Source organism: Manis javanica, chromosome 17, assembly GCF_040802235.1.
Source record: "Manis javanica isolate MJ-LG chromosome 17, MJ_LKY, whole genome shotgun sequence".
In the NCBI taxonomy this organism is placed as follows: domain Eukaryota; kingdom Metazoa; phylum Chordata; class Mammalia; order Pholidota; family Manidae; genus Manis; species Manis javanica.
Window position 1 is genome coordinate 10,264,518 of NC_133172.1, and position 14,538 is coordinate 10,279,055.

Consider the following 14,538-nt stretch of genomic DNA (forward strand, 5'->3'; position numbering starts at 1 on the left):
TGGAGGTGTAATTCACATGTCATACAATTCATCCCCTTAAAATAAAGTATACAGTGGTAGTTGGTATTTCACAGACCTGTGTGTGCAATCGTTGCTACCATCAATTTTCGGATATTTTCATCATATCCCAAGGGAGCCCTCTACTCAGCAGTCACTCTTGTCCCTCCCCTCCCGACCCTGTCCCCAGCCGTAGGTAACCACAAATCTACTTTCTGTCCTGTAGGCTCTGCTCTTCTGGACATTTCATATAAGTGGGAATCATACAATGTGTGCTTCTTTGTGTTTTCTTCCAGTTAGCATGAAAACTTAGGGTTTCACCCATGTTGTGTATATCAGAACTTCATTTCTGTTCATGGCTGAATAATTCTCTCCCTTGAATGTTCCTTGTAAGACAGGTCTGCTAGCAACAAGTTTCCTCAGTTTTTATTTACCTAAGGATGTCTTTCTTCACCTTCATTTTTGAAAGGTAATTTTCAGGAGATAAGATTCTTGGTTGAGTTTTTACTTCCAGCAATGAGATCATGTTGTCCCACTGCCTTCCAACTGCTATCATGTTCGATGAAAAGTCAGCTGTTAATCTTACTATAGTGTGCATGTAGGTCACGTTATTTTTCTCTTTTTGCTTTCAAGATCTTTATCTTTGGCTTTCAGTATTTTGCCTATGATGTGCCCAGATGGAGAGCTCTTTGTGTTTATGCTACTTGGAGTTTATAGGGTTTCTTGGATGTATGTATTGTTTTTTCATCTCATTTTGCACATTTTCTGCCATTAAATACTTTAAATATTTTTCTGTTCTGTTCTCTACTCCTTGTATTGCCATTACACGTGTTGCTGCACTTATTGATGCCCCACATTTCTCTGAGGCTCTTTGTTTTCCTTCATTCATTTATTTTTCTCTGTGTTCTTCAAAATCCATAATCTCCATGGATCTAGCTTTAAGTTGGCTGCTGGTTACTTCTGCCAGCTCAAACCCCCATTTTGGTTATTGTTCTTAACTCCAAGATTTCCATTTGGTTCTTTAATAAAAACACAATTTCTACCTCTTAATAGTATTCTCTCTTTGATGAGCTTTTTTCATTGTACCTTCCTTTAGTTCTTTAGGCATGAGAGCTGGGAGGAGAGGGACTCTCTGTGTCCCTGGTTACACGTCCCAACCTTGCAAGCTGAGAAACCCTACTTTCAGCTGCTCTACAAAGGCAGGCAGAAGGGGCCCCTGCGTCACTTCTAGTCAGTGTTCTTGAAGGTTTCTGTTGCGTGTTTTCTAGATCAAGTGGATGACTCTTCTGGCATCTGTGCAGTCGAGGATGACACCAAGCCCAGCATTAGACCGTGAGTTGGAACAGACTTAGAACCTGGGGGTCCTTCCAAATTGGGGATATTTTTACCCTCCTTGTGTTCCCCCAGAACTCCTTCCTCACAGGGGGGTTAGCTTCACTGTGGGAGAGAAGTGGTAGATTTCTCTGGGTGTATGTGCGAAGTTTCCCCAATATTCCTTCTGTCTGGGTAGCCCATATTTGGGCCCACTGCGACAAGTGCCCAGGCCCCTGAGGTTCTAGGTAAAATTGGTGATGGCATGTGTGAGACTTGGAATGTCCATGGAATGTGACTAGAGGGATGTGGCCATGGATGTAGAAGCATGCCAGGCATCAGCATACACCTCCCCTGTCCTGGACCCCAAGAGGGGCACCTGAGGCCAGAGGCGTGGTGATAAAGAAAATTGGAGGAATGGGGGCGTAGCTGGACGGTATCTAGAACACTTGTCCATGTCTGTGAGGGGTTACAAATACTCCCCTGATGCATCTGGGAGATGATAGAGGTTTCAACAGAGCAGGGTTGTGGCCTGAGAGCAGGGCACGTCACACATCTCCGTCTTATTTCCTATCTTAGTCACATGTGTATGTCTCGTGTGTGGCCTCATTTCAGACACATCAGGATAGGACGCGAGTTTCAGGCCGAGATCCCGGAGCTCCAGGAGCGCCCCCCAGCCGAGACCGGTGAACAAGGAGCTTCTCTGGTCTGGAAGCCATCGGACGATGTGATGGGCACTCCAGAAACACAGGATAGAGGTGGCTGAAACATGGGGGCCAAATTCCCAAGGGTACCCCTCCTTCCCTCATCTCCAAGGAGTTCCTCCTCCCAGTTCTCACCTGGACCAGGAAGCAGTATCCCTGGGTGGGGTACCCGGCTATGGAACCAGGCCGTCTCCTCCCGCCCCCCATTCTCCTCATTCAGTAATCGGCCAGGCCATCCTGAGCAGGTGACAGAAGCAGGGTTTCTGCCCTTCCTCCCTGTCCTTCCCTTTGCCTGCTTTTCAGGGAGCTGTGAGGGAGACAGGGACAAGGAGCCCCTCTCTGTGCTTTTGGGGACGTCTCCTCCCGGCATTCACTGACTCCCTGTGTCTTCCTCTCTCACACTCTTCTGGGGACGTTTGCTGTGCACAGTGACTGAGCTCTGCAAGATGGCCTCCAGCGCAATGCCAGGAGGGGGCACCAACCTGGAGCTCGCTCTGCACTGCCTGCACGAGGCCCAGGGCGATGTCCCGGTGAGCTGGAGGCAGGGGCGGGCTTGGCGGGTCCCTGGGAAGCCCCTGCTCTCCTGAGGCTGGGGATCTGGTGCATGTAATGTGCCCTCTGCAGGCTTTGCAGCTCATGAAAACTAAAGAAAGACCACCCATCCTTCTCCCCAGTGGCTGTGGGGTTGATGTCGTCAGTTGTAGGGCAAACGTGCAGATGTGGCCCAGTTAGTCAGTTATTTACCTGGGGCAGCTGCAGAGCACCAGGTTCCTCCGAGATCGCAGGGGCAGGGGGAGTGGAGCCCAGTAGACTGACTCAGGTCCTGCACTGATCTGGTTTATCGATGGAGCTTTACCTTTTTGATTAAAATCCCATGTACGAAAACCCCTGATGCAATGAAAATATCTGCTTCCTCCAAGGACCCGCTTCACAATCCTGAAGTTTAGAAAATGAAAAGTTCAACTCTGAGTAGTGGAAATGGGGGTCATGTCACCCAAGTTAGGGCCCCAGGAGTCAGTATTGGCAACTGTACTTTTCCTCAAGTTGCAAGGCAGTGGCTGCCACATAGTGGGTGCTCAGCAGAGTAACCAGCACATGTGTGTTTGCCCTCATGAGTGTTGTGGCCCTGGGGCAGGGCTGGCTTTGGGACCCCCCTCGGTCTAATGCTCTGCTTCTACCATTTTTGAAATTAACAAATTTTCAAAAAGCCTGCAATTTCATTTTGCACTGGGCCCTGCAGGTTCCGTGGCCAGTCCCGATCGGGTTGACACTGTTGAGCGAGACAAAATCCTTCTCCGTGGGGCTTGCATTTTAAATTTAGGACAGTCAAAGGGAAATCTGTTTTTAAAAGTTGTTAGTGATTAGTTCTATGAAGAAAATAAACTGTGGCATGGCACAGCCAGGGCTCCTACAAATGCCAGTCCTTGACGAAGGAAGGAGCTGGCACAAGAGTAAATCTGCACACTGCTTCATTCATCAAGAAAACCCTACTATTAGAAAAACCCCAGCTGCACTCAGTATGCGTAGCGACAGAGCCGGTACGTCCACATGCAGTTTGCAGGCCGTGGCCAGTCCACGGCCCCACCACGCGCTGAGTAGCCCTGGAGTGAGGGAGGCTTTAGGGAGGCCTGTGTTTCTCAAATGAATGTAAGGATGAAGGCAGGCCTCCACCTCACCTTCCCTCCCTCAGAAAGTAGCCCGCTTTCCTTCCTGCTCCAGGTGGCCCTAGAGACCCTGATACACGGAGGACCCCAGAAGCCACCAACTCACCCGCTGGCTGACTACCACTATGCAGGTACTGGAGCAAGGCTGCGGGAGTGGGTGTGCCCGGCTACTACCCGGGAGCCAGTCGGTCTCGGCGGCAGGCCCTGCTTGTGCCCCTGGGTGTGCTCTTGGGGCCCTCCTTCTCCTGCCTTTCCAGAAGGGCCTCTCCTCTCCAGGGGACATCAGTGGGTGCCTGTCTCTCCTGGCTGGGTCCTCCCTTCCCCCTTCCAGTACAGTGGTTCCCTCAGGGGCTGTTCCCAGCCAGGAAGGGGATCCCTTGGCCAAGGAGCCGTGAAGGCGGGCTCAGATTCAGTGGCTGAGCACCCCAACCTAGGAGTCAGGCAACTGGGGGTCCCTGCCTCCCGTTGGCAAGTCTGTTAACCAATGGAAGCCTTGTTACTGCATCTGTAACGTGGGGATAGTATTGGTCCCAACCTGCTGAGGTTTTTCTAAGGATTGTATGAGACAAAACAGAATTCTTGGCACATACTTGGTACTTGGTAACGACAGCTTTAAAAAGGGCAGGCTGCATTTCCGCCATGGCTGCGGCTGCAGAACTGTCCTTTTTCCTCCTGTTTCTCTGATAGGTTCTGACGTCTGGACCTCCCAGGAGAAGGTTCTGTTTAATAAGGCATTCCAGGCTCACAAAAAGAACTTCCACTTGATACACAAGATGGTAAGGTATACGTGGGTGGGCTGGTGTAGACAAGGCCTCGACTCACACCGCTGAGCTGAGCTAGAGCTGGAGGGCCTATCGGGGTTACACGCTGTTCACACTGTAAACAGTTGGTAATTTAAAAAGGCCACTGATGTGAACAACGCCAGACAGTACAGAAATGCCATCATGTGCTCAAAGCCCTCCACACCCATCCCCATCATCCCGCTTCTGAATGATGACCTCTGACTTTGGCTGGGCACCTCAGGCATTTCCCCGTACAGATCTTACGTGCATATACACATGTATTTAGGAAAGGATGCAATCATACTACACTTAATGTCTGCTGATGTTTTTTGTTCTTTTAACTTGATATACACAAAACTGCACGTAACAAAAAATGTACTATTTCATGTTTTGACATATTTATACCTGCAAAACCATCACCATAGTCAAGATAAGAAACACATTCATCACCCCCAAAAGTTTCCTCCTGTCCCCTTGGTAAATCCCTTTTTCCTACCACCCCTGTCCCTCCCTAATCACCTCCTTATCTTCTTTCTGTCACTCCAAATTAGTTTGCATTTTCCAGAGTTTTCTATCTGTCCTGCAGCATGTGCACTGCTTGTCTGCCTTGTGTGACTTCTTACACTCAGCATCATTGTTTTGAGGTTCATCCATGTTATTGTGTGGACCCTTTTTCTTGCTGAGGAGTATTCCATTGTGTGGATGTAACACAGTTCATTTAATCATTCACCTATTGATGGACATCTGTGGGGTTTCCAAGTTATCTGCAATTATAAATAAAGCTTCTGTGAATATTCACATTCAAATCTCTACATGAACAAGTACTGTAGGTGGGGGGGGAGGGCAGCAAATACTTAGGAAAGGAATGAGTGGCTCACATGGTAGGTGTACATTTAACTTTTCAAGAAAGTGCCAAACTTAACCAAAGGGGCTGTACCATTTCACATTCCCACCGGGAGGTACAAGAGTTCCAGTTGCTCCACAACATCTCCAGCACTTGATATGGTCGGTTTTTTTAATCGTAGCCATTCTAATGAGTATGCAGAGGTATCTCACCGCGTTTCCCCCTGACTAATGTTTCTGAACAACTTTTCATGTGCTTGTTTGCTATCTGTGAGCCTTCTTTGGTGTCTGTTTGCTTCTTTGCCTTTGTTTTCACTGGGATGTTTGTGTTTTTATTGAGTTGTAGGAGTTCATTATTTGTTCTGGGCACAAGTCTTTTATCCAGATATATGCTTTGCAAGTATTTTCTCCCAATCTGTAGCTTTTTAGTCTTTTAACAGTGTCTTTTGAAGAAAGTTTTAAATTTTAATTAAATTCTATTGATTACTTTTTCTTTCATGGACCGTGATTTTGGTGTTGTATCTAAGAAATCTTTGCCTAACCCAAAGTCACAGAGTTTTTCCTCTATGTCTTCCAGAAGCTTTATAGCTTTAGGCTTTACATTTAGATGCGTGGTCCTTTCGGGGTTAGGGTTTGTATGTAGGGCACGGTATGGATTGCAGCTCCATCTTTCCTGTGGGTGTTTAGCTGTTCCAGTGCCTGTTGTTGCAGAGGCCATATCTTCCCCACTCAGCCGCCTTTGTACGGGGCCAGATAGCAGCTGGCTGTGTGTGTGTGGGTCTGTTCTATGTATTGTTGGATTCTATCTGTTAAAACTGTGTCTGGAATTCCCCCCCCGAGTCCGTGGTGGGCACTGGCCTGTCGCTGTCTCTCCTGCGGTGCGTTTGTCTGGCTTTGGGATGGGGGTAGTGCTGACCTTGTAGAATGAGTTCAGGAGTGTTCCCTCCACTTCAGTTTTTTGGGGGAAGAGTTTGTTTAGAATTGGATTACTTCTTCCTTCCTTAAATATTTGGGCCTGCAGCTTTCTTTGTGGGGAGGTTTTGAAGTGCAAATTCAACTTATTTAATAGATATATGGCTACTCAGGTTATCAATGTCCTTTTGAGTGAACCTTGGTAGTTTTTATCTTTCAAGGACTTTTGTACATTTCTTCTAAGTTGTCTGATGTATTAGCATAAAGTTGTTTATTATATTCTTATATTCTCCTTTTTGAATTTATAGACTATAGTGATAGCCCCTCTCTCATTCCTGCTTTCGGTAATATATCTTTTTATTCTGATCTGACTAAAGGCTTATCAATTTTACTGATTTTCTCAAAAAACCAGTTTTGGCTTCCTGGTTTTTCTCTATTTGGTTTATTTATTCTGCAATTTCTTCTGTTTGCTTTGTGTTTAAATTGCTCTTCTTTTACTAGTTTCTGAAAATGGAAGCTGAGCTCATTGATTTCAGACCTTTCTTCTTCCCAAACATGGGTTTGTAGTGCTGTAAGTTTCCCTCAAAGTACTTCTTTGATAAGTTTTCTTATTTTGGGTTTTCATTTTTATTCAATTCAAAATACCTTTTCATCTTGCTTTTGATTTCTTTTTTGAAGTATGAATATTTAGAAGTGTGTTAGTCTCCAAATGTTTGAGGATTTTGCATAGTTCTTCAGTTAACTGATTTTTCAGTTAATGCCATTGTGACCAGAGAAATACTTTGCATGAGTTGAATCCTTTTAAATTTATTGACCCTTTTTATAGTCCAGAACATGGTTTACCTCTTGGTAAATGTTCTTCGTACACTTGAAGGTGGTGTACCTGCTGTGGGTGAGTGGAGCTCTATAAGTGAGAATTCGTTGTGGCTCAGAGTGTGGTTTAGGTCTTCCACCCCTTTACTGTCTAATTGTTTCAGCAATTGTTGAGAATGGGATATTGAAATGTTTTCCTATAACTGTGGGTCTATTTTTCCCCACAGTTCTGTAATTTTTTGCTTCATACATTTTGAAGCCCTGATGTAGACATATGAAATTTTAGGATTCTTATGTCTTCTTGATTAATTGACCCTTATATCATTATGAAATTATTTACTTTATCTCTGGAAGTACTATTTGCTCTGAAATCTACTTTTTTCTGATATTAGTATATCCAACCTCTCCAGCTTTCTTAAAAATGGGTGCTAGCATGCTATATCATTTTTCTGCATCTCACTTTTAAACTATTTAGCCTTTACAGCTAAAGTGTGTTCTTATAAATAACATGTGTTCGGTGTTGCTTTTTTATTTCCCATTAAATATTCAGCCTTTTAAATTAGGGTGTTTAGAACATTCACATTTAATGTTGTTATTGAATGGTTAGGTTTAAGTCCATCATCTTGCTATTTGTTTTCTATTTGTCCCATCTGTTGTTTGTTTCCCCTTTCCACTTTTTCTGCCTTCTTTTGGCAGAAAAAATTAATGTAGTAAATTGTAGGATTCTGTTTTATCTCCTTTGTCAGCTTATTGGCTATAACTGTATTTTATTATTTTGGTGGATGCTTTAGGGTTAATAGTCTGCATCACTAACTCACCCCAGTCTCCCTTCAGGTGACTTGATAACATTTCATGTGCAGAATGACAGCCTTCCAGTAGCGTACTTACATTTCTCCTCCTGGCCTTTATACAATTGTTGTTATGCATTTCATTTTACATATGTTGTAAACCCCACTATACATTGTTGATATTTTTGCTTAAATGGTCAATTATTTATAGAGAGCTTTAAATAATGAGATGTCTTATATAGTCGCCCATGTACTTACATTTTCACTGCTCCGCATTCCTTTATGTAGATGCATATTTCCATCTGGTATCATTTTCCAGAAGGAAATAAATGTAAGTCACTTAACATTTCTTAAAGTGCAGATTTGCCAATAATGAATTTTTCCAGCTTTTGTATAGCTAAAAAAGAACCTTTATTTGGCCTTCATTTCTGAAAGATATCTTTGTTAAGTGTGGAATTCTAGCTTGACAGGTCTTTTCCCTGTAATTTAAAGAGGTAATTTACTTTCTTCTGGCTTTTATTATTTTTCATAAGAAATCTCCAGATTTCTGTGTCTTTGGTCCTCTGCATATAACATGTCTTTTTTTTACTGGCTGGATATTTTTCAGAATTTCTCTTTGTCACTGGCTTTGAGCAATTTTATTATGATGGGCTTTGGTGTGCTTTCTTCATTTTTCTTTCTTGTGCTTGCAGTTTGTTGAGCTTCTTGTATCTGCGGGTTTATAGTTTTCCTTAGATTTCGGGAAATTCAGTCTTGTTTCTTCAAACATTTCTTGCATCCCCCCTTCTCCTTTGAGGGCTCCACTTAGTGGGCGCTGGGCTTCCTGCAGCTGTCCGGGAGTCACTGATGCTCTTTTCATTTCGACTGAGTCTCTTTTTCTCTGTGTGTTTCATTTTGGATGATTTTTATTGCTGTATTTCCAAGTTCAGTAATCCTTTCTGTGCAGTATCTAATCTGCAGTGTAGTTTTCATCTCAGACATTGTAATTTTAATCTCTAGGAGTTCTTTTTGGGTCTCATTAGTGTCCCATGTCTCTATTTAACTGTTTCAACATATAATGTACAATTATAATGACTTTTAGTGCCCTTTCCTGCTAATTCTAACATCTGTGTCCATTGTGGGTTGATTTGGATGGATGGATTTTTTCCCATTATATGTCATATTTTCCTGCTTTCCATGCCTGGTAGTTTTTCAGTGGATTCCCGGCATTGTGAATGATAGCTTGTTGAGGGCTGAATATTTTTGTATTCTTAGTAAGTATTCTTGAACTTTGTTCTGATACATGGTTACTTGAAAACAACTTGTTCCTTTTGGGCTCTGGTTTTGGATTTGTTTAAATTGGACCATTTTTGTCTAAGGCTAATTATTCCTCATTACAGAGGCAAAACCCTCTGAATTTCTCTATCAATGTCCCATGAACTATGAGTTTTTTCGCACCCCAGCGGGTGGAAACCAGGCGCTATTCCTGGCCCTGTGTGAGGTGCCTTTTCATCTACTTCTTCCAGGCGGTTCTTTACCCAGTTTTGGGCCACCTCATATGCCCACGCTGGTCAGCGCGTTGCTGAACGCTGGAGGGGAGCGCCCCCCAGATCTCTGGAATTTTCCTCTGAGCAGCTCTTCCCTGTCCTGCCTTGTCCTGTGAACTCTCACCGCCTTGTTCTCCCAGAATCCTCCCTCCCATCTCAGCTCAGGAAGCCCACCTGGCTCTGCCCGGACCCCTCTCCCCGGGCCACAGCCTGGAAACTCTCCCAGGGTGTAGTGTGTAGGGACAGCGGGGGCTTATTTTCTGTCTCTCAGAAAGACTTGTTCTTGGCTTGCCTAGCATCTTACCAAACATTATTTCAGACATTTTGACTGTTTCTTCTCATTGTTTTGAATGGGAAGGTCAGTGTAGCTCCTGTTACTCCATCTTGTTTGGAAGCAGAAGTCCAACTTCTTTTTTTTTCTTCTAACCGAGTGATATTTCTTAGGCAGAGGATTTACTACTTTGGCTCCTAGTCTTTGAAGATACACAGAGCTGAAAAAATTTCACATGGAGAAAGTATTTTCTGAAGTGAGCCCATATCTTAACTGGCCAATTAAATTTTCCTGAGAAATCATCTTCCTAGAGCAATTAAACTTTCCTGTTCCGTTTTGTTTTTACAGAAGTTATTATTAATGGGGTCAATTCTTAGTGGGGGGAGAGCACACGGTGGGGTCTGAATGCCCGAGGATCCGACTATGCCCTCAAAACCCCTTCTTCTCTCGTGGGCCCCTTATCTCTGTGCTGCAGGGTGCTGCCTAGCTGTTGCAAAGGCTTTGTGGTCTCTGCTGCTGAGGGCAGCCTGCTGCAGGGAGTCCCAGCTGGTAAATGCATAGCCATTAGGCCTGACGTCACAGTGAGCGCCTGTGTAGGGAGCCCTCGTGTACACCTTCCTGTAGGGAAGGCCTCCCGGGATTGACTTGGGGCTCAGAGAGCATGCAGAGCTTGGACGGTGCTGGCTACAGCGGCGTCACCCTGAGCCCCTCATCAGCAGCAGGACTCTGTGCTTCTGTGCTCCTTGTAGCCCAGGGGCGTGCCAAGCCCAAGGGGAGAGACATTCCAGGAGAGCTTTCAGGAAGTGCCTAGCCCCACGGCGAGGGGGCGTGTGGGGCAGTGCCCAAAGCCCGCTGCTGTTTTCTTTCACCAGGTCCAGACAAAATCGGTGGCCCAGTGTGTAGAGTATTACTACACCTGGAAAAAAAAGACCAGGTTTGCCTATGTTCGGGCCCCAGGCCTGGAAAATGGGGTCAAAAGGAAGCTGTTCGAGTCAGACCCAACAGAAACAAAGGTAGGGGATTCTGGGGCAAGGGGTCTCACTGGAGTTCAGTGCTGGTCTGGACAGCTGCTGATCACCCAGGTCAGGGTGGGGAAGGGGCCCCTACAGAGGAAAGCATCTCCCTCAGAAGGGTGGAAGGTCGGCACCCTGATGTCATTTCTGCCCCTTGTGCAGGCCACTTGCAGCGCTAAGAAGAGACGCAGCCGCCGTCCAACCCCTGAGTTGAAGACAGAGACGGAGAGTTGCAGGGGAGAATGCGTCATCGCCACCAGCCCAAGTGCTGGTCCCAAGCGGACCCCTGAGCCTCCGGGGCATGGCCAGGGCCAAGGCGCTTTTCCCTGCAGGGAATGTGAGAGGTGGGCACCAGCCCTGTCCCCGGATGCACCCACACAGCCTGCCCTCTGTCTCCGTGGGCCCTCAGCCCACCTTCCCCCTGCTCTGACCCATGTCCTCTGCTGACTCTGCAGGGTATTTGATAAGATCCAGAGTCGAAATGCCCACATGAGGCAGCACCGGCTTCAGGACCCCTTGGAACCAACTGTCAGGGCAGAGAGACCAGCGAAGGCCTTTAAGCTGAAAGAGGAGGAGAAGGAGGAGGAAGGGGAGACGGGGGCTGACATGGGCCCCTTGCAGGGGTGATTTGGGCCGTGAGCCGGGGCAAGGCAGCAAGTCATCGGGATGAGGACCTCGGGCCCTGTCACCTCTCCCTTCAGCCTTCCCGAGGTGTTCAGGGCATCCCTCTGCCTCCACCCCCACTCCCCTGCCCCCCACTGACCAGCCCAGCTTGCAAACACAGCGGGCATTGACCATCAACACGCAGAGCGCTGCCATCATTGGACACTGTGACATCCTTGCCAGCTGGTGCCAGAGGCTCCATTCTCTTTAGGTCAATAGTCTCTCCCCTTCTATTCTCCGGAGCAGAGAGCCTTGTGTGGGGAAACATGTTCGATCTGAGTCCTCACCAATCTTTGCCTCAATTTTGGGGTTTCGTTACATCTGTTAGAGAAGGCCGAGGTGTGGACACCCAGTGGGAAAATAACTCCGGATCTCCCAACATGTCAGACTCCTCATTAGGAGAGTGTGCCCTCTGCATTTAGCCCCTAGTATGATAATGACTTTGTACATTCTTAAGTTTTTTTTTTGTACAAGTCAATTTGTAAATCTAATTAAATTGTGTTCTTAAGCAGCTATCTTCTGGCTTCTCTGGCCTGTTGAGCCAACAAAGGCTTTAGGGCTCCTGCCAGTCACCAGCGCCACAGAAACGAGTGAGCTTAGTGTCCGCCCTGGAGGGGCCGGGTCCCCATACATTCCGGGAACCGGCCCTGAGGTGCCCACTGCAGTGTGTGTCAGCACCCAGTCCATGCAGTGGGCCCACAGCGACACAGGAGGGACACAGGTGCTCCCCTCAGGGAGCTCACATTTTAGGAGCAGGAGAGCAGCAGGAATAAATAAGCAAAGTGGTTTTAGCTCCTGCTTTGGGCCATAAGGACAGAAGAGTCAGCAGCGTGGTGACCAGCAGTCAGGGCATGACGGGGGTTCCAGTGTGTCTGGGGTGAAGTCAGGGTCTGCCAGCAGCGGCCAGCTCAGCATGCGGATCGCAGCGGGGACGAGGATCACCCCCTCCTGCCCCGAGGTCCACACCAGAGGGCACAGGAAAGAGCACGTTCCTCCCTCCCTCCTCGTGTCCCTCTTTAAGAGCGGGGAGGCTTGTAACGGTCTCCAGAAGAATGCCTCTGGGTCCACTGGTCAGGACGGGGGCCCATGCTGTTTCTAAACTGATCCCTGGCAGTGGGAAGCGATATGGCGCAGTCATCCCCATATCCAAGGTCTCCTCAGGACCGGGGGAAACCAGCATGTTCGCCCAGGTTTCCTGCCTCCTGACGAAAGCGGAAATTCTTCCTGCGGGAAAAGAAGAGGAAGCATGAGCGGCTACCGGGTCGGCAGCCCTTGCGTCCACCACAAGGTGACGGGAGGGAAATAAGGCAGGGGCTCAAATCCTAAAGAGTGACCAGGGTGTGGCCGATGGCGTTAGGGGGACGGCCAGGGAAGGCCACCCAGAGGAGGCTGCTGGGGCCACGGTCTGGACTCCAGGCCACGGCACGGCAAGTGCTGCCACGGGAACTAGCGGAGGGTTCCAAGCTCTGTGGCTGCTGTGCCGAGGTTGCAGGAGGCAGGACGGCAAGCCTGGAGAGGTGACAGAGGCTCTCAGAGACGACGGTGGCCTGGGCTGGGTAGCCGTAAAGAGGGACAGAAACTCAGGGATTAGGGATGCATCTCAGGAGACTCAGACTTACTGATGGGTCACGCTGTGAGAAACCCACTCACTGGTCCAAATTCAGTAAGTGGACACGGAGACAGGAGAGCGGAGCGAGGCTTTAATGACGGTCTGGCAGGATTGGGAGTCTAGTGGGCAGGCACACCTGGGGAGTTTGGCCCCAGTAATTTACCTCAGCGCGTGCGTCCCTCCCCTGGTTCCTCATTGGCTGAGTACTGCAGGGTTCACATTCTTTCCCGGACGTCGCCTAAGCCAGTTACATCTTTCTTACTGGTACATTTAAAAAACTCAACCAGGTATAGCCAGGCCCTTATCAATTCCCACCCCGACTCTCAGCCTGAGCAGCTTCCATTACATGGCCTTTTGTTAATACCTTACTGTTAAAATGTTTTAAACCTCCTGGTGGGAGTAAATCACATTTAGGTTTTATGCTGTTTTCTAACGGCTGTGACAGTTTCTCAGGCTTTCCTTGTTTCGGATGCCGTGACAGCTTTGAGACGTCCTGGTCAGGTATTTTGGAGAGTGTGCCTCAGTTGGAATTGTGTGTTTTTCTCATGATTAAACTGGAAGACCATAGAGGTGAAGTGCCACTGTCATCGCATGTTATTAAGGGTACATGTGTCAATGTTTTGATTTATCACTGTTGGTGTCAGCCTCAGCCGCCTGGCCGGCAACGTTTGTCAGGTTTTTCCACCCTCAGCTCAGTGTTCCTCCCCATACTGTGCAGGAAGTCACTTAAGGAGGAAGGAGTTGTGCTCCACCTTTTTTATTTTGGTATTAATGTACAATCACATGAGCAATATTGTGGTTACTAGGTTCCCCCCTGTGGGATTGATGGGGTTGATACATAATTCAAGTAAGGTAGAAATCAAATGTATGAGCTCACATGACTTGACTGTTTTTCCCACACACTCAGTTGATGTGTAATCAAGGACTGAGTGATGGGAACCAAAGCAGTTCTCATGGCTCGGAGCCATCTTCACACAGTTTGGTATCCTTGAGAAGCGTCGCGACCTTGGGCTAGACTCAAGGCCGGATAATGATGTTTGAGTTCATTGTAAGTTCATTTGCTCAGTAAACATGAGGAGTGTCTTCTCAGCATTGCTCCTGAGCTGTTACGCCTTGAGCCCCCTGGCTGACCCTTTCAGGTCTTCAACGACTCATCACGTCTCCTCCTTTGTCTGCGGCTTAGAGGCAGGGAGGGGACTGACTGGCAAGCGGGGCTCGAACAGGGACCGTTGACAGAGCAGGGAAGCTCCGCTCGGGCGACCCTTGACAAGCAGAGCTGGCAGCTCCGAAGATCGCTGATCCGGTAAGACTCCCGAGAAATCGCGCGTAGGGACAGCGAGACGTCAGGACACTATAATGGGCCAAACAGACCAAAGCAGCTAACCGGAGGACTATTTAAAATTACTCTGTGCCCTCCTAAAAACACCAGGAGTGAAAACTTCTAAGAAGGATTTTGCCCAATTGCATAAATACATTAAAAAATATTGTTATTGGTTGCCGCCCCAGGGAACCCTCAAACAAACAAATTGGGCTAATGTTATGAGATCTTAAGAAAGCTCCTGGACGGGGCGATGCTATGCCTTGGCCTGTCTAGTCTTTATGTAACTTGATCACTCTCGCTTTGCAACCTTTGCAAACTCCC

The 14,538-nt window shown here is 47.4% G+C and overlaps 1 protein-coding gene across 1 annotated transcript in view; it reads left to right on the plus strand.

Annotated features, from left to right (window-relative positions):
* LOC140847137 (zinc finger protein 541-like) overlaps positions 1-12,509 on the plus strand; it is a 223,221-nt gene extending 210,712 nt beyond the window's left edge. Inside the window, 8 exon segments of the mRNA XM_073226383.1 lie at positions 1,266-1,329; positions 1,924-2,066; positions 2,442-2,542; positions 3,732-3,807; positions 4,364-4,452; positions 10,484-10,624; positions 10,787-10,968; positions 11,080-12,509. Coding sequence (XP_073082484.1) covers positions 1,266-1,329; positions 1,924-2,066; positions 2,442-2,542; positions 3,732-3,807; positions 4,364-4,452; positions 10,484-10,624; positions 10,787-10,968; positions 11,080-11,251 — 968 coding nt within the window. The 3' untranslated portion in view covers positions 11,252-12,509.
* The last annotated feature ends 2,029 nt before the right edge of the window (positions 12,510-14,538 follow it).